The 23446-nt window shown below is 47.3% G+C and overlaps 1 protein-coding gene across 2 annotated transcripts in view; it reads left to right on the top strand.

The window, feature by feature from the left end:
* The first annotated feature begins 14012 nt into the window (after nt 1-14012).
* The window catches only part of PRDM6 (PR/SET domain 6), a 100824-nt gene continuing 91390 nt past the window's right edge, over nt 14013-23446 (top strand). The window contains exons 1-2 of one of the 2 annotated variants that reach the window (XM_082457869.1): nt 14013-14398; nt 14890-15508. In XM_082457869.1, the coding sequence (XP_082313995.1) occupies nt 14905-15508 (604 nt within the window). In that variant the 5' untranslated portion in view covers nt 14013-14398; nt 14890-14904. Of the gene's footprint in view, nt 14399-14792; nt 15509-23446 lie in introns of those variants that run through there. The other variant, XM_082457870.1, reaches the window with a different exon arrangement.

Genomic DNA, 23446 nt, shown 5'->3' with positions numbered 1-23446 from the left:
GACAACGAAAACATGACAACCCAAAACCTATGGGATGCAGCAAAAGCAGTTCCAAGAGGGAAGTTTATAGCAATTCAATCTCACATCAAGAAACAAGAAAAATCTCAAATAAACAATCTAACCCTACACTTAAAACAACTAGAGAAAGAAGAACAAAGAAAACCCAAAATCAGTAGAAGGAAAGAAATCATAAAAATCAGAGCAGAAATGAATGAAATAGAAACGAAGATAACAACTGCCAAGATCAATAAAACTAAAAGCTGGTTCTTTGAGAAGATAAACAAAATTGATAAACCCTTAGCTAGACTCATTAAGAAAAAAAGGGAGAGGACGCAAATTAATAAAATTAGAAATGAAAAAGGAGAAATCACAACTGACACCGCAGAAATACTAAGTATTTTAAGAGACTACTAAAAACAACTATATGCCAATAAAATGGACAGCCACGAAGAAATGGACAAATTCTTGGAAAGGTACAATTTTCCAAGACTGAACCAGGAAGAATTAGAAAATATAAACAGACCTATCACAAGTAATGAAATTGAAACCATAATTAAAAATCTTCCAACAAACAGAAGTCCAGGACCAGATGGCTTCACAGGTGAATTCTATTGAACATTTAGAGAAGAGCTAACACCTATCCTTCTCAAACTCTTCCAAAAAATTGGAGAGGGAGAAACACTCCCAAATTCATTCTATGAAGCCACCATCACCCTGATACCAAAACCAGAAAAGAATCACAAAAAAAGAAAATTATAGACAAATATCACAGATGAACATAGATGCAAAAATCCTGAACAAAATACTAACAAACAGACTCCAGCAACACACTAAAAGGACCATACACCATGATCAAGTGGGATTTATCCCAGGTATACAAGGATTCTTCAATATACGCAAATCAATCAATGTGATACACCACATTAACAAATTAAGGAATAAAAACAATACGATCGTCTCAGTAGATGCAGAAAAAGCTTTTGACAAAATTCAACACCCATTTCTGATAAAAACTCTCCAGAAAATGGGCATAGAGGGAACCTACCTCAACATAATAAAGGCCATATATGACAAATCCACAGCAAACATCATACTCAATGGTGAAAAACTGAAAGCATTTCCCCTAAGATCAGGAGCAAGACATGGATGTCCGCTCTTGCCACTCTTTTTCAACATAGTTTTGGAAGTCCTAGCCACGGCAATCAGAGAAGAAAAAGAAATACAAGGAATACAAATTGGAAAAGAAGTAAAACTGTCACTGTTTGCAGATGACATGATACTACACATAGAAAATCCTAAAGATGCCACCAGAAAACTACTAGATCTAATCAATGAATTTGGTAAGGTTGCAAGATACAAAATTAATGCACAGAAATCTCTGGCATTCCTATACATCAACAATGAAAAATCAGAAAGAGAAATTAAGGAAACACTCCCATTTACCATTGCAACAAAAAGAATAAAATACCTAGGAATAAACCTGCCTAAGGAGGCAAAAGACTTGTACTCAGAAAAGTATAAAACACTGATGAAAGAAATCAAAGATGACATAAACAGATGGAAAAATATACCATGTTCTTGGATTGGAAGAATCAATATTGTGAAAATGACTATACTACCCAAAGCAATCTACAGATTCAACGCAATCCCTATCAAACTACCAATGGCATTCTTTACAGAATTAGAACAAAAAATTTTACAATTTGTATGGAAACATAAAAGACCCCGAATAGCCAAAGTAATCTTGAGAAAGAAAAACGGAGTTGGAGGAATCAGGCTTCCTGACTTCAAACTATACCACAAAGCTACAGTAATCAAGACAGTATGGTATTGGCACAAAAACAGAAATATAGATCAATGGTACAGGATAGAATGCCCAGCGATAAACCCACGCACATATGGTCACCTAATTTATGACAAGGGAGGCAAGAACATACATTGGAGAAAGGACAGCCTCTTCAATAAGTGGTGCTGGGAAAACTGGACAGCTACATGTAAAAGAATGAAATTAGAACACTCCCTAACACCACACACAAAAATAAAGTCAAAACTCAAAAAGACCTAAATGTAAGGCCAGACACTATAAAACTCTTAGAGGAAAACAGGAAAAACACTCTTTGACATAAACCACAGCAAGATCTTTTTTGACCCACCTCCTAGAGTAACAGAAATAAAAACAAAAATAAACAAATGGAACTTAAACTTAAAAGCTTTTGCACAGCAAAGGAAACCATAAACAAGACAAAAAGACAACCCTCAGAATGGGAGAAAATGTTTGCAAATGAAACAACAGACAAAGGATTAATCTCCAAAATATACAAACAGCTCATGGAGCTCAATATCAAAAAAACAAACAATCCAATTTAAAAATGGGAGGAAGACCTAAATAGGCATTTCACCAAGGAAGACATACAGATGGCCAAGAGGCACATGAAAATATGCTCAACATCACTAATTATTAGACAAATGCAAATCAAAACTACAATGAGGTATTGCCTCACACTGGTCAGAATGGCTATTATCAAGAAATCTAGAAACAATAAATGCTGAACAGGTTGTGGTGAAAAGGGAACCCTCCTGCACTGTTGGTGGGAATGTAAATTGATACAACCACTATGGAAAACAGTATGGAGGTTCCTTAAAAGACTAAAAATAGAACTACCATATGACCCAGCAATCCCACTACTGGGCACATACCCTGAGAAAACCATAATTCAAAAAGAGACATGTACCACAGTGTTCATTGCAGCACTATTTACAATAGCCAGGACATGGTACCAACCTAGATGTCCATCGACAGATGAATGGATAAAGAAGTTGTGGCACATATATACAATGGAATATTACTGCGCCATAAAAAGAAATGAAATTGAATTATTTGTAGTGAGGTGGATTGACCTAGAGTCTGGCTGTCTTACAGAGTGAAGTAAGTCAGAAAGAGAAAAACAAATACTGTATTCTAACACATATATATGGAATCTAAAAAAAAAAAAAGGTACTGATGAACCTAGTTGCAGGGCAGGAATAAAGATGTAGACATAGAGAATGGACTTGACACGGGGTGGGAGGGGGAAGCTGGGTAGAAGTGAGAGTAGCATCAACATATATACACTACAGAATGTAAAATAGCTAGTGGGAAGCAGCAGCATAGCACAGGGAGATCAGCTTGGTGCTTTGCAATGACCTAGAGGGGTGCGATAGGGAGGATGGGAGGGAGGCTCAAGAGGGAGGGGATATGGGGACATGTGTATGCATATGGCTGATTCACTTTGGTGTACAACAGAAACTAACACAGTATTGTGAAGCAATTATACTCCAATAAAGATCTATTTTTTAAAAAGTAACTCATATCAAAGTGAACATTACATGAAATAATACATGAAAAACACTTAGTCCACGAATGGGCACACAGTCTATGCTCAATAAATTTTAGCTGAAAGTATTTATCTTTATCTTGAAACCCAGTTCTTTTCCTGGCAAACAGCATGTACTTGGGTTGTGGGTCTGAGGTGGTAAGTTAACCAGTTAACTCCAAGATGAGTGTCCTAATGATCAAGAAAGTGACCAGTTACTTAGCCTACTTCTTATGGACTCTAAATGGCATATATTTCTCCTGAGGCATTTCTTTTTGTGTGAAATATGTATGTTCTCAATCATAATTATTGATTTCATATCCAGCTTTTTCTTACAGTCAAAGAGAGAATATATGCAGCCAAAGGAAGTATATGTACATTTAAGAGATCAGCCCAAACATCAGAATAAATATCTTGAAAGTGACTGGAATCAAGTTGCAGGAGAAAGGATGTGGTATATGGTAAAGATGGCACACTGTCCTGACACACAGTTTCTGTAGATAGGGCTGTGATTCAAAAACATTTAGAGGTAAAAATATAATTAGCCTTGGTTTTTAGCAGGAGTTGAATAAGCAAACTGGTGGCATGATTTTGGAACTGCCAACTGTCCTTGGAGCCAACCGTCTCCAAACTATGGAAGTGGGAAGACAAGAAGACAAGGAACTGAACAATTAACCATCTCTGTCTACATGCTGTGTGTCCATTGCCAAGCCATACATGTTAGCTGGAGTTACCTCCATGATACCAAAATGTAGTGGACATAAATCTTAAAAAAATTTTAAAAAGACAATGTACATTATAAGATATAACATATAGAGAGTGCTATGCTCTAACTATTTTTTCAAGGACTAGCACATTGAATGCTCAGAATAACACTAGGGATTTATAGATGAGGTCTGTGGGGTGCATAAAAAAGTTAAGTAACTTATCTAAGGTCACACAGCTGCTAATTTAAGTATGGAACTAGGTTTGAATTTAAATGCTCTGGTTTAGTGTTATATCCACTAACTATACTGTCTGTCTAACTCTACTGCCTATGTTGACAGGATACATCTTTCTAAAGCATAGAAACTATGAGCTTAGCACCTAGTTAGCAAGAATAATGAATAAAAATAGGGAGCCACCAGGTGTTGTCCTTATTAATAAAACCTTTTGGTAAACCACATCATGAATTACATGGATGATTTGGAGGTTTGTGTATTGATTTTTGCATTTGGCTGCGTGTAAAGTGTTTTTCGTCTTGCTCAAAGAGAAGTTTAGGAATAGATAGTCCCAGGCTAGGATTGTAGCTCAGTGATTCCACAAGGGCTCCTTCTATATTCTGGCTCTTCTGTCTTTAGCCTGTAGCTTTCTTCCTGAGCATTGTAAGATAATTTTTACCTCCACTCATTGTGTTTGTGTTCCAGGATGGAAGAAATAGGAAGAGGCAAAAGACAAAAGTCAAAAATCTAAAGGGCATGGCAGCTGAGGCTATATCTTCTTAAAAGATTCCTTAGAAGTTTCACTCAAGGACTTCTACTTATATTTCATTGGCTACTTCTAAATCAATCCTAGAAAGTGAGTAGGGAGAAGAGAGTTGCGAATGGGAGCTGAGTCAGGCAACTGTTGTGTGTCACAGAATGACTTGCTCTTGGAGCCAAAATTGTTAGTTAAGGCTCTGCTCCTAGGAGACAATCATGGTGGCTTTGGTAGGGAAGGCTAAGGACTGCTGCCCATTGTCCAGTGAATGAATAGAGATTTGCTATGAACAGCCTAGGGCTTGTCAATGGTAATACTCCTTACCAAAAGGGACCTGAAAGTATTAGCAGGCAGAACCTTCCTAGTGGAGAGGACATCTGCTATTGACTTGTCAGCATTCACTCCCCCTTTTCTAGGAGTAGCACCCTGGTTTTCCTTCAGAAAGCTATTCCTGCCCAACTTCAGTCTATGTGGTTTGGTCAGGGCTAATGTCCAGGCCTGGGCAGTCAATATACTGCACTTCTTTGGTTACAATGATTAGTTCAGGGGTAGTTGGGCGACTCAAATTAGCCTGTTAAGACTCAACTCCAGAATTTTTGTTGAAACAATTGGGAAATAAGTGATCTTTTCCCTTGGATTGCTGTTTAGAAGAATAAGGTAAGTTTGGAGCTTCTGGGGGTAACCACATGGCTGCCTGAGATTCAAGTTAGAACAGAGGAAGGCAGACCAAGAAATGAAGAGAAAGACTGAGACTTCATGCGGTTGTTTGAACCTCTGAATCCATTTATAGCCGAAATCACGTAACCTGGTTTTTCATAAGTCATCGAATCGTTCCTTTATAAAGCTGCTATCAGTTTAATTTAATTTCTGTCACCTGAAGTTGAAAGAGTCCTCAGTAATATAGCCAGATATGTCAGCCCTGATTCTTCTTAACATCCCTCTCAGACTTGGGAGAAATCACAGTGGTTCTCTTTCTTCGTATTCACATATACAGTCACTCAGAGACTCACACCAACTTGATCCTCTCTCCTTTTTATCAGGGAGAAGGGAGTGGAGGGGCCTGGGTTGCCCACTTTCACAACTCTGTATCTGGAAATGAGAAGACAGATGGTACCAATAATCAAATCACAAATAAAATGGCATCTACGCAGATGAAATGAAACATTGCCAAATGTGCACGTGCTTCTGATCCATTTCTACCAAGAACAAATCATTTTGAAAATGCTTGACCTTTTCTTACAAAGCATTTTGGGGGATAGCCTTGTAAAGCAACCCATGGAAATCTGTAAGGGAATGTGACCAATAGAAAATCTTGAAGGTGACAGAATAGTAGTGATGGATGTATGCAAGAAGTTTTCTGGAATGTTTGGCTGGCTCCAAGACAAACATTTATTTTAAGGAAACAATTGTGAGAAATGCTGCTGTTTGAAAACATCTACATACAGAGCAAACATTTGATTTTGAAATCTATACTTAAAGTATTAAGTATTAATGGTACTTAAACTATTAAGTACTATTAAGTTTTAATCTATACTTAAACTATTAGGTTGCTGCCAAATACAATACTTGTCTGCCTAAACATACGTTTCAATTAAAAATGCTTACCAATGTAGACAGACAAGAAGGAAATGTCTGAAACACGGTCAAACTTAACAGTATTTTAAAAAGCCGAAGTATTAATTACTGAATTTTTAGAATGTTAATTTTCCGATCAAGATTTCAGTGTCACTTGTCAATTGCTGTATTATAAAAATGAACTAAGAATGTATAGCTTTTTTTTAAAAAATAAATTTATTTATTTATTTTTAGCTGCGTTGGGTCTTCGTTGCCACGTGTGGGCTTTCTCTAGTTGTGGCGAGTTGGGACTACTCTTCGTTGCAGTGCATGGACTTCTTATCGTGGTGGCTTCTCTTGTTGCAGAGCACGGCCTCTAGGCAGGCAGGCTTCAGTAGTTGTGGCATGTGGGCTCAGTAGTTGTAGCTTGCGAGCTCTAGAGCGCAGGCTCAGTAGTTGTGGTGCACGGGCTTAGTTGCTCCACGGCATGTGGGATCTTCCCGGACCAGGGCTAGAACCCGTGTCCCCTGCACTGGCAGGTGGATTCTTAACCATTGCACCACCAGGGAAGCCCTATAGCCTTTTTTAAAAAGTTCTATCTAAGAATCCAGCAGTCTTGTCAATGAAAAAAAAAAAGATTTTTTTTCTTTGAGACTCAAGAATCTTGTTGTTTTTCTGTAATTCCTTTTTTTGCTTTTAAAGAGGGATTAACCATAGTAAGGATCCTTGGAAAACAAATCTGCTTATTCTAAAACACTTTCCTATACAGTTTTTACTTCAGAAGGATCTAGATCACTCTCTTATATATATATATATATATATATATATATATATATATATGATAAATGTATATTATATATGTATTTTTGCATAGTTCTTTACAGTTTAAAAAGAGCAGTTCAGAGAATCATAGCTTGTATCATCCAGAGTCAGGAAATGGCATTGTCAAGCTTACCAAATCATGGTCCAGTGTAATTTCTGCTGTGTTGATGGCTTTATCTTGGACCCCTCAACTGTTTTTCAGTTATCTTAATTGTGAGTTGATTTCAGACTTGAACTTGAACATATTGGGTCAGGACACTTCTCATAAAAACATCTTTCTGAATCTATGGAATATGACTGCAGGATCCCCCAAGGAAATGGAGTTCTGGCCCTTGGAGACGGGGCAGCCAGCCAGCCAATCATTATTCTCATGAATGGAGGAAAAAGTCACCTGGCCTCCCAGTTTATCTGTACAGACAGTTTATTTGCTCAGGCAGCTCCCCTGTACTAGAATGCCTTTTCTCAGTTCCTCTCTACCTGCCTGAATGCAGAAAAATTTTATGGCCCATCTCATTTGTGAAGCTCTGCTTGATCATCTCCTCACCTAAAGTGATGGCTTCCTCTTCTGAAATATTATGCCACTCACTGGGCCCAGGTCCTAGGAACTAGAGAGGGGAAGCTGAGTCTCTGAAAGATTTCCCCAGTATAAGATTATTGAGGACAGGGGCACTACAATTTACACTCTTTTGGTTTTCCCCACAGTATCCTCCATAGTGTCTTTATTTATTTTGATTTAAAGACAAGTTTTCCGGTTCCAAAAAGGAAACTGAAAATAGTTGGTTGTTGTTCTTGTTCTTGTTGTTTTAACTGAGAGGCTCTTACACAGAGAACATAGACTCACCAGAAATAATACAATAAAAACAAGACTTCGTGTCATCCTCTGACACACTAACTCAGAGGAGGGAAAGGGCAGGCACCAATCCAGGCAGGAGAGTGTAGGCTGGAGGGGCAGACGGGCTTCCAGGGTTCCCAGTAAGAGCCTCTGTGGGAGTATGGGTCTTGTTTCCTCAGGCTGCCTTGCGGGGAAGGCCTCAGGGCTCCCTCACTTATTAGGCTACCTGTAGGCCATCCTGGCTCTTAGAGACTTGGAGCACTCAGGGGAACTCAACATGCACTAGGACCCGCCAACCCTCAGAATGTGAATCAACTATAGCATATGTTCCTAATTTCAAACAGATGCACTGCAATATGCTTGCCTCATCCTGATTATAACTTAAGGCCTACTAAGGCCTAAGTTAGGCGACAAACTGGTGACCAAAGGAAGACGGTGTTAGAACCAGGTGGCATTTGCTAGAAGAGTTTCAAAGGAGATTGTCCCAAAGATCCCTACCAAGAGTCACTGGCACACAGTAGGTGCTCATTAGATATTATGTATAGCTGTTAATTTGTAGGTAGGTAACTTCGATTGGGCTTGTCTATTCTTACAGATTCTTGGAAAAATGGAAGAGTGAATTTTGGGGGGAAGGGTGGATGTGATGGAGATAACGAAGGGAACATATGAGTTTCTGAAGGGCCAGTTCCCCTTGTCTAATTATTACTCTTTTCCTTTACTTATTAAGACTTAAAGAAAAAAGAGCAGTTGTTTTTCACTCAATGGCTATTCATTAAATCTTTATGGGATTGAACTGCCCCAGCATGTTTCAAATGCATGGGGCCTTTTAAAATAATAATAGCTGATTTCCCTGCAAAAAGAAAGGATATATTTAGAGGCTTTTCTGGGAGAATGAACTGGCCCCGGGGATTTGTAATGGACTGTTGAGCCTTTCACCTTGAGGTCAGTAGGTCAAATCCAAATCAGGCCTGGGGTGGCTGAGAAGCATTGTTTGAGTGACAGCTGTCCGGTGACCAGGGTGAGAGGAGCTGGAGGGTTGGGCTGCATTTCAAGTGCAGTGAACAGGTGCTGTCTGCGGTGATCTTGGTGGAGCTTGAGAGACTGTGGTCAGAAATAGGCTGAGCTTGGTCTCTCGGCCCCAGAGGCCATCTTCGACTTGGCAAAGTGAGGAGCTTGCCTTTCCAGTACTGTTGTGACAGGAGGAAAGCTGAGGAGACTACACGTACAAAACTGCCAAGGCCTCAGAAGCACAGCGAGGCTCAGGAAGCATCATCAGAGGAAGGGCTGACTTCTCCCTGCTAAGCTCTAAAGTGGCTTCCCTGCCTGTTTCTTATTTCTCACACTCTTGCTTTCCGAAGGTAGCTGGCACTGTTTTCTAAAACGGAGTAAGGACAAACGAGTGAAGATGCAAAGGGATCAATGGGAAGATGGCAGTGATTCAAGTAAATGGTGTGGGTTTTCTTGTTTTCAGTTTCTCAAATACATTTTACATACCACTCGCCTTAGACTCATGGCATCTGGGAGGTGGGGTAGAAAACGGGTGGTGGAGAGGGAGGGCAGAATTTGGTAGTTGCTTGAGAAAGAGCTTAGAGTAGAAAGCTACATTAGTCCCATCCTTTTGTTTGGCCATGCAAGAAACTGAGGCTCAGACAGTCTGGGAACAGATCACTGCGTAAAGTTTAAGTCACCAGCAGCACAGGTGACTTCAGCTGATGTAAACAGCGAACAGATGTATTTGAAAGGATATCGAGTAGCTCACAGCATCTTGTGGGAACCACGTGGGAACAGGCAGGAGCAGGAGCCAAGGGTGGCCAGAGACTGAGGATGCAGGAGCCTTCCCCAGTGTCTTGGGGGTTCTTCAGGGGAAGCCCCTTTCACTGTGTTTGCCCCTGAGCCACAGGTTAGGGCAGGGACTGTCTCCACTCCAGGCACAAAACTGGCATTCTTTTGCTTTAAGTCTCTACCCAAATTTCACCTTATGAGAGAAGCCTTCTCTGGCCACTATATTTACAATAGTAACACACTCCAACTGCTGCTCTCATCTTTCCCCTCTGCTCTCCATAGCACTTACTACCACCTGACAATTACTTGTTTATTGTTTACTCTCTGTCTCTACGCCCCACAGTGTAAGCTTCATGGGGATCTGGACATTTGGTTTGGTTTTGTTCTGCTTTAAAGCCCCTACAGCCCCTTTCTGAAGAGACAGAGTGGCCACCAGAAGCTGCTTGTCCCCTTAGGAGGGCAGCCTCCTTGAGATCCCAGGTCTGGGCAAGTGGCAAAGCTCCTCCGTTGGGAACGTCATAGGGATGGGGAGTAGGGTAATCTTTTTTCAGGGGTTTCCCCCTTTTGCCTGCATTCCAAAGTTCTCAGTTAGGTGGCTCTCCCTGATCCTAAAGAATGGAGGGGTGGAGCTGTCAGAACAAGTGTGAATGAACAGATGTGGAAATAGGGAAAGGAGTACCCTGTACTGTTTGGATGCCACGTTTTCAGCCACATTTTTAACGGCAGGCTAGAGGGATCTGTCCACTAATCTGGCTAAACAAAGATTCTTCCTGTGTCCAACCTCGCTTTTCATTTTCCTTTTTCTCCTCCCCTTCTTTCACCTGCAGTCCCCCCCACCCCGTCCCATCCCATCCGTTTCCCAGGAAAATAAATCTCTGGGAGGAGATCAGGAGAGTGGATCTCAGAGAATGCTTCTGAATAAACGTCTATATTAATGAATTATTAACTCAGCCACCCATGACCTTAAACCTAGAAGAGGGAGCGCCGAGGGCAGAGAGGAGAGCTGCTGAATTCTTTATTGGAGTCCTGTCAAAGGCAACCGGCCATTTGTTCCCCTCCTCCATCAGGAAAAAATAATTAATATGAAAGGTAAACTTTAAAAATGTATGTCAAACGAAATCAGAGAGTCTCCCAGACAGAAGCCTCTTCTTTCTTTCCTGCCCCTTCTGGCCTCTCCCTCTCTGCCCTGCCCCCCACTCCCACCCACCACTTCCCCTCCGAGCTAAGGGTACAGTGCTTCCTAAGGATAATTTTCTGGAAAAAAAAATTGCTCGAGAAAATGATGAATTTGGGTAGTTAATTTATCGATCCTGGCTCCTCTTCGCACATGTTTTATTTTAGAGGTCATTAATCAATGAAGAAAAACACCACCGTGTCCCCCCGTTTGCATTTAATACACTCTCGCTCCTTATTTATTCCTCTGGAACAAATTCCCAGCAAATATTCACCCATCGATTTGGGAGCGATGGATTTTTAGAAAGATTGGATCGCTTCCTAAGTGGTCGAAGTGATTTGTTTCATTGGTCTTCTAAATAATGAAGAGGAGGGGCACAGATTTGAGGAAGCGCACGTCGGCGGGCTCACTTTGAGAATTTCCGAGGCATGGCAGTGTGGTTGTGACCAAGCCGTCCGGGATCAGCTGCGTAAGCGGAAAGCGGCCCGGGGCGCCGGCTGTCCCGCCTAGGCAGCGGTGATGCGCCCCGGGGTGGACTGCGCGGACCTCTGCCCCAACCAAGCCCCGCCGGCCTCCTGCAGATCGCGGTCGGAGCAAAGGCCCCGCCCCGCCTTGTGAGCCTGCAGGGTAGGCTCTGGGGATGCTCGGACCCCCGCGACACTCCCCTTGAGAGCTTTTCTTGCGCTCCTGGACTCCCGGGCCCTCTGAGCGCCCCCTCTAACGTTAACCCACCTCCTGTATGCGAGTCCCCTAAGGCCTTTGGGCACTGGGGGTCCCGTCTCCTCCAGACCCGCGTACCCTGGGGCCGATGGGGGCGGACGGTGGTCCTCGAACCTGGCGGGTCAGGGATACCGCACAAGGGCATAGAGGGAGAGGTGGGCTCCGCTACAGTTCTGCTTCTCCCCTTGGCAAAGCGAGCCAACCCCCCTCCCCCATGGTGTCCCTATACCCCTCTGGCGTCAGTCCTTCCGGACTGGGGTGGGCAGGAAAATGCACTTCGTGCCTCACTGACCCGGGTTTGAATCTGCCTCCATCACTCATTAATGGCGTGACCTCAGGCAACCTACCTAACCTGAGCCTCAGTGTCCCCATCTGTAATATGGGGTTTAATGATAATGCTTTCTCCGCATGGTTGCTGGGCGGACTTGAAGCTTTTACCCGCACCTGGCCTGTCGAAAGCTCTCACAAACGGTCAGCTAGTTTTATTAGGAAGGGAACTCCCGGGCTTCCCAGAGTGTGGGCGGCAAGAGGCCTCGGGAGCAGTTGCTGCAGCTAGCATCTCAAAATCCCGAGATTTTCAAGTGTGTTTGGGGGGCAGTTCAGGGAGGAGTTCTTCGGGACGGCCAGTTCTGGGGACCGAGCACTTGCAAGCAGCAGGTTTGCGCAAAAACAAGAAGGCGGTGGGGCCGCTGCCGCAGTGTCCGGTCTCCGAGCCTCGGTGCTGTCTTTCCGGGAGAACAGAGAAAGAGTGTGAGAAAGAGAGTATGCCTCTTCTACTGTGGCCCGACAGCTACTCTTCGGCAGTTCCGCGAGCAGCTTAACTGAAAGGGGCCTAGAACTTCACCCTGTCCTCCCATGGAGTTGTTCAAAGCCCGAGGAGACTGCGTAGTTAGCCTCGGGGTCCAAAGCACCGTGGGTTTTCCCTCGCGGTGTTTGCCTTAAACTTGGGTACTATCAATCTATCCAGGGATGACTGATGACCTTGTCACAGCGACGCCAGTCAAAATATTTTCGGTCCAACTCTGTTCCAACCAGCACCGCGAATCATCCTGAGTGAGACCCGGACAAAGTCTAAACAGTGCGTTTCCCAGGCTCAGACGAAATGAGTGGTGGGAAGACAAAAAGAAACAAGCAGAAATCAGGAAAGAATGGCTATTAATTGTTCGGAGTGGTAGGTGCTAAATGAATTGGTTTATTTGGGGAAAGACAAATGTTATTTCTTCTCTTTGAGGTGTGGACAGAACTCAGGCGTTGGGAAAGCGCCCGAGCCGGTCAATTTCACACAGCGGGTCGGTGCCCTCCGCCCACCGACTTGTGAACGCCTTGAAGAACTGGGGGCGGGTGTCTAATTCCTTGATGTGAGACCACGCCTGGAAGGGCTGCCACGGTCCAAGGCGCCAGGAGTAGGTAAGGTGGGTGTGGGGCTGCGCTCGCACCCTGCACCTCGGACGCCAAGTTTTGGGGAGAGAGACCTATACATGACCCTTCGGGGCAGCCCCGGGCAGCCAAAGGCAAATAAGCCTCGTCTGTGTCCGGGAGCAGTTGTACCACCAGACGTAGCTCTGGATATTTGCCTTGTATGTCAAAAGGGAGAAGGAGCCAGCCCCCCAGGAAGACAACTCGAGAGTGGGTGAGCTCAGCGCTGGGCGGTGTGAGACTCCATTGCAGCCGCCTTCCAGCCCCGAGGCCAGGCCTGAGTCCCGCCAGGACCAGCGCCCTTTAGAGACCCTCGGTCTCACGCCTCCCAGCTCGCAAAGCCTGCCTCCTCCGCCGCCGACTGAGGGTTTCATTCCAGAGCGTGCCCCGCCCCGCCCCGACTCCCCCTTCACCCCCACCTCCGCCAGGATTTATGTGAGAGATTGCGTGGAGGGCTAGTCGACTCTGGCACCCAGCAGTACTCCTGGAAAAACGGAGCCCGGGAAAAGCGCAAACCCGCTGCGGGGACTCGGTCCTCTCGCCTGGCCGCGCGCGCCCGCCCGGATGCGGACACCCGAGCGCGTGCCGAGATGCTTTCCGGTTTCCGCGTTTCCACTGCTTTCAGGACCAGGGCGGTGAGCCGGCACCTAGAAAAGACATATCATGGGCAGAAAGAGACAACAGGCGAACGGGAGACGTCACGCCAACAAAAAAGTGGGGGGTGGGAGGGCGGAGGAGGTTTTTGTGCAGGAGAGGCGCACGAGCTGTGTGTGGATACAGCCGAGTTAGAACTTCCTTCTCCCCTCTCCCCTCCCCTCCGTTCTTCTGGCCTGCCTCCCGCCTCCCCCCACCCCCACCCCCATCGCGCGCTCTCTCTCTCTCTCTCTCTCTCCCTCTCTCTCTCTCTCTCTCTCTCACACACACACACAAACACACACACACACACACTCTTGTATTTTGTGCTGTCGTAAAACCCACGTGTCCAGCGGGGAGCCTGCCAGAGCGTGGAGCGGAGGAGCCGGGACGCGGCAGCGGCCGAGCGCAGCAGCCCGCCGCGGCTCCGGCGCCCGGGTCCGCCCGCACTCCCGCGTTCAGCGTAACTGTTCTCACGCCCACCGCAGGCCTCCACATCCCTGGCTTGCGGCCCCGGAGGGTCCCGGGCGGGCGGATCTCTAGGGCTTTGATCCCGCGCTGCCCAGGGGCATGTAGCGTACCCGGGGCGCACACTCTCCCGCACGCTCACCGAGACACGCACGCACGCACCCGCCGGCGGCTCCGAGTTTTCAGGTAAGCGTGGCTTGGCTGTGGCTGAGGGTCTTGGACCCTGGGAATAGGAGGCTGGAGGTCCTGCGCTGGGGGCGGGGGTCGAGACTGTCCCGCCTCCTGGCGCCGGAGGCCAGCGCGGCTCAGGCGCTGCGCCACTCCAGTTTGGGTCGGCTCCGGGCGGGGGCAGAGGGTGGGGGCTGCGTCCTGCCGCCGAGTTCTGCTGGGAAGCGCCCTCTCTCCGGGCTTCAACAGTGCCGGCTGGGCGCTGGGCGCCTCGGGATGGGAGGCAAGGCAGGGTGCACACAGCTCCCCCCGCGCGGCGCTGCGGCTTCAGAGTAAACTTTGCGCCCCAGCCGAATTGGGAGGAGGAAGCCTCCGAACCGGGTTGCCGCCGGCGGAGCCAAGGACTCAAACTCTCGCTCCAGGGTCTTGGCGGCGGTCCTCCCCGCCCCTCTTGCACCAGGCCCTGAGTCCGGCTCACGCGCACCCTCCTCTTTGCCCTCTGCCCCCAGCTTGAAGCGTCGGACATGCTGAAGCCCGGAGACCCCGGCGGCTCGGCATTCCTCAAAGTGGACCCAGCTTATCTGCAGCACTGGCAGCAACTCTTCCCGCACGGCGGCGGCGGCCCGCTCAAGGGCGGCGGTGCCGCGGGTCCCCTGGGCGCACCGCAGCCCCTCCAGCCGCCGCCCCCCCCGGAGCGCACTGAGCCCCAGCCGGACAGCCTGCGCCCGCGGCCCGCCTCGCTCTCCTCCGCCTCCTCCACTCCGGCTTCCTCCTCCACCTCGGCCTCCTCTGCTTCCTCCTGCGCCGCTGCCGCCGCGGCGGCCGCCGCCGCCGCGCTGGCCGGTCTCTCGACCCTGCCCGTGGCGCAGCTGCCAGTGTTCGCGCCTCTGGCCGCCGCCGCCGTCGCCTCGGAGCCGCTGCCCCCCAAGGACCTGTGCCTCGGCGCCGCCTCGGGCCCGGGGCCCTCCAAGTGCGGAGGCGGAGGAGGCGGCGGCGGCGGCGGCGTCGGGGATGTCCGGGGCGCCCCGCGCTTCCGCTGCAGCGCGGAGGAGCTGGACTATTACCTGTACGGCCAGCAGCGCATGGAGATCATCCCGCTCAACCAGCACACCAGCGACCCCAACAACCGTACGTAGCAGCAGCCCGCGTCCTCTCTTTCGGGGCGCTGGCTCCGTCGAGCGCGGGCGCCGGTCCGGGAGGCAGGTCGGATGAGGGGGACACCGGCTTGTGGGCTTTCCAGGCCGCGGGCCCGCACCTCTCAGACCACTGTAGCCAAAGTTTTCTGGGTTAGAGAAGGAAGGAGAACGGTTGGGACCGCCGGGTGACACCTCTGGGTTACCTCTTCCCCCTCCGCTCATTCCCTGCTTCCCAGCCCCGAATCTTTAAGACCCGAGTTGCTCGCGGACCGGGGAGTACAGCTCACAGCCCTCCCGCGGCATACTGCGCCTCGCGCGGGGCGGGTACTTGCGGCGCGCGATGGGAGTGTCCGGGGACCGGCCCGGCCTGGCCTTAGAGGGGACAGGGCAGGGACTGTTAGCGGTCCTGGGGAGCGTGGATTCCAGAGCTGATTTCTCCTTCTCGCTATCTTACTTCTGGGGTTAACTGCGTCAGCTCATTTTCGGACCGCGGGGTTGTCGGGGGACCGGCCGGGAGCTGCAGGCTGGTCCGGCCTCGCTGGAGTAGGAGTTTTGGATGACACTGGGTCAGTCTCTCCCTGCAGGCAGGCATTATTCTTAGGTTTACTATTTATTTTAGAGAAGAAGGAAAAGAAAAAGAATGCCAGTTGCTTAGTGAGAAAACATTTCCGACTTCAGGGCAGGGTCGTTCCCTGCGGATCCCGCATTCTCCGTGCACCCTTGACCCTGCAAACGTTTACAGTCCGTAGCCACGCATGTCGGCTTACGTATTGTTTTTAATGAGGGTAACAGTAATTTAGTATAAGAAGCTTGCTCTTCTTTTCCCGAAATAAATGACAAAATGCCTAAATTAACATCAGTTTTCTTCTAGCTTCCGTTCCTGTATTCACAATTTCAAACTCTTGATCCCAAGTGTAGTTCCATTTTCAGGTTTTGAACCAAAACTCTAAATGAAGATCAAGGATGTGTTATTTATTTTTTATATCCAATTCTTTTTGGTAATTTCAGAAGTTATGCTATGTTTACACTTAATGTGTTGAAATAAATGCTAAGTATACTTCCAGAGACCCCAGGAGAGAACATTAAAGCAGGTCAAGAGTTAGGTTGAAAGCAATACGGGATTTGAAACAGCGCTCCGCTTCTTTCTTCGTCTCATTCCTTCATCTAGCTTCTGTATGAGGAAAGTTAATTGTAAATGTATATGATCATTCTATTTTGAACAAGTCCCTTCTTGCAGAATGTCTACTAATCCGTGAGCTTCTTAATTCGTTGTAAAAGCAAAATAACTACAGGTTGTAGTTATTTAAAGGACTCCCAAATTTATTACTTTGATTAAAAACACTGAGCATGACCCTAGTGATTGAGGTGTATTAATCTTTTCATAATGGTTGGAGATAATTGTTCTAATGGAGATAATTATTATTAATAAAAAGAGTAGTTGTATTTACTTTTTTCCTTTCTAGAGTCTGAGGGTAAAGTATTTGGTTTAAAATGAGGGTTTCAACTCAGATTTACTCTGCAGTTAAGAAAATTCCTATATTTCAGAGTTCCAGAAAATTTTATAAAACTATGTTGTCTTAATGGATTTCAAAAAATACTTATCTCCTACTGAATTTCTTGATTGTGTTGTTTTCAAAGCAGTTCTTTAAAAAATGTAAACTAAAAAAATAAGATATGCTTTCATAAAAGGTATTTCTTACCCCTAAGTGAAATATAGTCACTGTGGACTGAGAGTGCTTCAGCAGACTTGCAGTCTTTCTTCTGAATTAAATTAGTGCTGGAAAAGACACCAGCAGTGCACCCCAAAGCCCTGGCTGTGTGCTGAGCTAAATGTGTTGTTTACAGTGCAATCTTGAGGTTCAATACATTTTCACCAGAGAAAAACCTAGACTAATCAGAGAAAGAATTGGGACCGATTCCTAATTAATATTTGGCTATTGAACTAGTTTATTGTCTAGGTACCCTTTTTCCGTGGCTGGAGGAAATGAATTATGATTTATTCAAATTCTTCCTATTGTGTTAACCTTCTGCTATCTCCTTTTGAGTCGACTGGACTGCTTCAGTGTGCAAAGTGCAGGGGCAAGGACAGGAGAGAAGGGAAGTCAGATTGTCCCATTAGAGTTACACTTCACATTGCTCTCTAATTAAAGGGCAACTGAGAAAGAAAATAGAAAGCTGAGGTGGCTCTCCATGTGATGCTGGGAGACTAGGTCTGCCATGCTTCCAGGAACTTCTCTGGGCAAGAGTAGGCACTCATTTGAAACCATGAGATGTGTTTTACAAAGATGAAGTGAGAAGCGATTGAGTTTAATCTAACTAGGGGATCAGAACAACTCAGAAATGCAAACAGTGCGAAACTGTTTTTTCCCTTGGCAGGGAAAGTTGATATATCACTTGAAAGATGGTGAATAACAGCTTCTCCCCATTCCCAGGTTGTATGTGGGCCGGGGGTGGGGTAAGAGGCGGGCAGAAGGGAAGCACCTATTAATTTATCAGTCACAGATCTTCCTAGTTTTCCTTTTAGTCTATTGCCCTTTCCCTCTAAAAGAATTCTGTGAAGTGACCACTCAGCATTGCTTCGTTTTATTACTTTGTATTTAAAAACGTATTGAGTCGTATTCTCTTTTTCTTACAAGGCAAAGAAAGGGGCCTCCATACTTCTCCTTTTAGAAGAGTAACTTTTTGCCTGAGATCAGCAACCCAGTAACACCTGTGAATCAGTATCACCTTCACCTTGAAACTTTATTGCCATCTATGGCAAATGCCATAAGTGAAGGGTGTTGTAGCTCTCTTTCACACATAAAAAGATTTAAAACCAACAGAAACTATACAAGCTGGCCCGGGTGAGCTCTTCCAGTATATATCTAACTAACTCTGTGTATGAAGTTATTCTATGATTGAAGTACGCTTTCCACTGAGGCTCTCAATGCTTAGTTGCCTCTTCCTTTATCTCTAAAGTCAGGTGGAGCTTGTGTAATGTAAATGGGGGATGGGGACCTTTCTTCCTCCTGTATTACAGCCCTCATTTGCTGCCGGTTTGCCTGAAGCCATTGATTCCTTCAGGCTCCGTTGCGGTGGCCTCTTCTCGGCTTCCGGGAGTTGGTGCGTTGTTTGAGACCCTGTCACTACTCTTGGAAGGTATTGAGCAGCGGCCAAGAGGGGCGCCGGACGTTTGTGTTTGTTCGGAGACAGCCGGCCGAGCCAGTTAGCTTTTCATACCTTTTTTTTTTTTTTTGGTTAAGACATTCCTCCCTCGTACCTGGGAGAGAGCAGGGGACTAATCCCGCCCTGGGTCTCTCTGCGGAGAATTGAGTCGGGGCAGTCCGCAACTTCCCCAGCTGCAGGTCTCTATCTCCTCCGTATTTCGGGGAGGCCTGCTGCGCAGGGAACAGCACCGGCGTGTGCGCAGGTGTTGGAGTTGGGCCCGAGGCTCCCCTGTTGGTAGCGCCATCCTTTCCAAGGGTTTGAGGAGAGATACTGGGGAGAGAAGGAAATCTGGGGTTTGTTTGGTTGAGAGGTCAGGGGAAGAGAGAAAAGGAGGGCGAGTGTTTTCTGACCCTCCCTAATCTCTTCCCACCCAGTTGGAAAACGCAGGTCCTGTTTGGGAAGCTCCCGAGCCCAGTAACCCACCAGTGGGATTCTCCTGACGCCAAGGCACACTCGCTGCGCTACTCCCCGCTGTCAATGGCCAGCAAGCGACTGAGATTTCAGACCTGGTCCCCGGTGGGAGGGAGGCTCGGCCTCACTGTGTGGGCTTTTGTGTTGTCCTCTTTTTCTTCTTCTCTTTGCTCTCTTTTTGTGTGCACGCCCAGCCCCATCCCGTAACACACATAATTTAGCTATTTTACATCATTCGTTATCTAGCGCCCTGAAACTGAACATAGAGCCATATATTAGATTGAGGTTAGAAGAGGTGGCGACTGTTTATTTAAGGTGATAAAACGGTTCATCAGCAGTAATCTCCATCGATATGTGCCACCAGAAGATGAAGGATGAGGGGACAAGCCACAATTAATTGCCCTATAGTTTTGTCGGAGAGAGTGGAGCCAGCGCAGACCCGCTTCGATCTCCTCTCGCGTCTCCTATTCATCATCTCCGCAATGTATATGGCGGCCTCGCAGGGGCAGGGGCCGGCGAGGTTTATCTCGGCGCAATATTCTCTCACCCTCACACACTGGCGCTGCCATTTAATTTATTAATACAGTCATCAGGAGACAAATAAAACCCACATTTCCTCCCTCTTTCTTTCCCTCCCCCTTTTGTCTCTCCCTCTTGATCCCAGGGCCAAGCCGGCAGCCAGGCAGAGCAGGGAAAGCCCAGCGCGTAGGCAATTCGTAGGGAAGCCTTAAACTCGCCTAGAGAGAGGCTCCCAGAAGGTTCCTGGGAGCTGGGCCGCCCCGCGGGGGGCGAGACCACAATCGGTTCCCCTAGCGGGCCTGCCTCGCCTCTGGATCTGCTCCTAGACCCGCTCCCGGGAGCCTAGAAGACCCCTCCCGCTGGCAGGAAAGGGGCAAGGCCTTCAACATACAGATTAAGTGCTGGGGGGCCTGGCGCCCACCCCATGCACGGTCCACCGCCATCCCAGCCAGCCAGTGGCTTGGCGCGGGGAGGGCTAAGCAGGGAGTGCGGGCTGGAGGGGGACGTGGAACTGTGGCGCGAGAGACTCGCAGCCACAGCGCTCCGCCTGCGCTCGGCCCCGTCGGCCGGCGCCCTCGGCGACCCCAAGGTCCAGTGCCCCCACCACGAAGCACGCGGAGCTGCCAGCAGGCGGCACTCCCGGGGCCGCGTCGCCGTCACCGGGCGGCGATCGATGGGCGCCGGCCCCCACCGGGCTCGGCCTGCGGGACAGAGGGCCGCGACCTCGGCGGCGGTCGCTGAGAATTTATAGCCGGGCGGTTACCGCCGCCCAGGCGGGGAGACAGGCTTTTCAGCTGCTCCTCGGTTCCCTTCCCGGAGGACACGTGAGGGCAGGCGAAAGCGGCGGAGAGGCTTTGGGGAGCGAAGGCCCAGCGCGGCAGGCGCGTCCCGAGGGTCCCCGCTCCTCCTGCGCCCACGCGCTCCTGCCCACCTCTCGAGAAGGCGAAAGAGACCTGAGACGTTTTATATTTCACCTTTCCTAGAACGAGAAATGAGATACCAGAGAACTCTGGCTTGCTTTGCCCCTTTTACCTTAAAATAGATCCATTTTCAATTACACAAGTCGCACGTGCCCTTGTAAAAACATTCAAACAATACAGAAGGATAAGGAGGGAAGAGTGAAAGTCTGGTCTTCACTCCACTTGGCCTGGCCTTCTGAAGCCAGTGGGTGAACAAGTCTATAACTTAATGACACCTCCTTCTCTTAGTTAGAGACCCATAAACAAGAGTATTAACAGATCTATTCAAGAGAGAGAAGAGACCATGATCTCTTACATTCCCTAATGCTAAAATGGCATTTTGAAGTATCTTGCTTGGGGAATATAATATCTCTCACAGATACAGACAACATTTTATGAATAATAATTATGAAGTTGTGAAAAAACTTACCCTGATTTTAAGAGAAAATAGGAACATTTATTTGCCTATTCTTTATGAATACAAATAGACATACTATGTATTGTTTGGCCTGGAATGCTGTATCATATATATAATACATATATATTTTTTATGTGTAGTTTAGGCATCTAGCCCACTTTTTTCCTCAAATCTTTTCATGTAGGTGTTAGTGGCTTGCTGTCTAGAAAACACTCTGCTAGAATGTTTGTCCACTTGGGCCACATTTGTCAACCCCAGCTAATCAGTTACTTGTTTTAGTCATCCTCAAGCTCCTTTGGGACTCCAAGACATAAGTCAGAAGCCACATGTTTTCAGCGGCGGAAGTTTTGTGTATTAAGAAACAGTAACATTAGGATATAACATGTATTTTGACGTAGCCTTTCAGGTAGAGTATTTTGAAATAGCATGAAATGGTTTATAAATGAAGAAAACTTATACTGGATGGACAAATGATGGTGGGTTGGCCTTGCCTACCCTGCAGGTATTCTTCTACATATTGGGAGAGCCTCAGCTTGTCACTCTACAGAATGCTACTATTAAGTATTTCAGCACTTCATGGAGACAAATGAAATTTAATAAGTTGAAGAAGTACTTTAGAGGACTTCTTAGAGAAAGGACTAGCCATACTCTATCATGCATAACAAATAACAGGAGTGTGCTTGTTGTCTGTGTGGGTGGTGGCCGGAGTTGGCACCTTTCCTCCTTATTTTATTGCTGATGTAGTGGGTGTGATGTTACAGGTTGTGGAGACCTTGTAAGTTGACGGCATCTCTGGTATGGACTGTTAGGGAGGAAATACCAGATACTCTTTCTTCTCACCCTTTGTTTCACTGAGCCAACCAGAAAGGGAAAGTCTGTTAACTCCCTGGGGTGATTTATTTTTATTTTTATGGCCATATTGCCTTTGCTTATTGTCATTTGTTTTAAGCTATTTTTGCTAAGGTGCTGAAAGCCCATTTCTGAAGTTAGGCACTAAAATTCAAAATTATGGACATTATCTACTTACTTTTCAAATCATCCTCTTACGTTAACCTCCCCAAACCCAAGAGTGTGGGAAAAAGAGAGAAATCTCTTTAATTCAATCATGCTACAACAGTTTTGCAGCCCCAAAATAGTGACTGCAGTGAAATATTTCAATTATATTGATTGAGTTATGAGTTTGGATATAAAATTCTCCTAGTTTTCATTAATCTTAGATCTCTAGGTTTGGAGGCTTTGGAGTCAGGCAGACTTGATTGTGAATCCTTCTCAGCCACTTTCTAGTTTCTGGTCCTTGGTCAAGTTACATTGCTCATGAAGCCTCAGTTGCCTCATCTGCAAAATGGGAATTGTGGTATTTAGATAATATGGTGGTTGTTTGGTTGAAGGTAGGTGTCTGGCACATAGTAGGCACTTGGTAATTGTGAGTTTTTATTGTCTTTTCCTTCTATCCCCCCTTTATCTTAAAGTTTTTGTTTTCACAATCAGAAGCTTGAGAGGGTGTGTGAAGTGTCTGCATTCTGGAGGAGTTGACTTAGGGTAAGGGTGAGACTACCTCCCTCCATCTAGCTCTAGGGTCAAAAGCAGAGCCTGGCACAGTTTTGACATTAGTTTGTGTTGCTGAAAGAGGGGTCCTTTGTGTGATGGAGATCTGGGAGGCATGGCCAGTTCACTACCTGCAGAAACAGGTTGCTACTTTTCACTTGAGAGGCCTGGGGACACCCTCAAGAAGCTGAGGTCAAAGGTCCGCTCATTCCCTGGGCTCTTTTGGGGGAAGTGGAGGAGTAGCTGCTGGAGGGGAAGGCGCCGTAGGCTGCAGCCCTTCTTCAATGAAATAGGATACTCACCTAGTCAACCTTCAGTTCGCCGTGAAGCGAATGGCAAAATGGGATCGCACACCATGCTGGGTTGCGATTAGGTGTTCCTCGAAGGTTCCTCAGTGACTCACTTGTCACAAGTTCTTTGGGCATTTCAATTGTTCAAGCACGGATAGGGCACACCCAGGGCGATGCACCAGGACTGGCTGTGACCAAGGCTGGGCGTAGGTGCCCTGAGGGCGACCCGCCGCCTAGCGCTGGCGCATCCGCTGGTGCCCAGCTCTTGCCATCTCCGCCAGTCGGGGCTCGCCCGATATCAGGCCCAGTGCCACAGGGCTCTGTTGCGCAGGGGCGCCGTGGCTCCCCAGGGAAGCTGGGCCAGGGAGGCCGGTTTCGCCGGCGGGCGCCGAGGCCGCCTTCCAGAGGCAGGTCCGCCAGGCCAGGGCGCAGACACGGTGGCTCCGCCAGGCCCATTAATAACCCGGAGGGCGCTGCGATCCGACAGCATGGTCGCCGCAGGCCTGCTTCCCGCGGCTGCTTGACCTGTTCCTGCCCAGTTTGAGTCGAGGGACACTGGAGGTCCACGGCCGGCCGCCCAA

This window comes from Balaenoptera physalus (assembly GCF_965194825.1).
Source record: "Balaenoptera physalus genome assembly, chromosome: 3".
NCBI classification, from domain to species: Eukaryota; Metazoa; Chordata; class Mammalia; order Artiodactyla; family Balaenopteridae; genus Balaenoptera; species Balaenoptera physalus.
The sequence above is the reverse complement of the archived record's forward strand: the minus strand, read 5'-3'. Positions and strand labels throughout refer to the sequence as shown.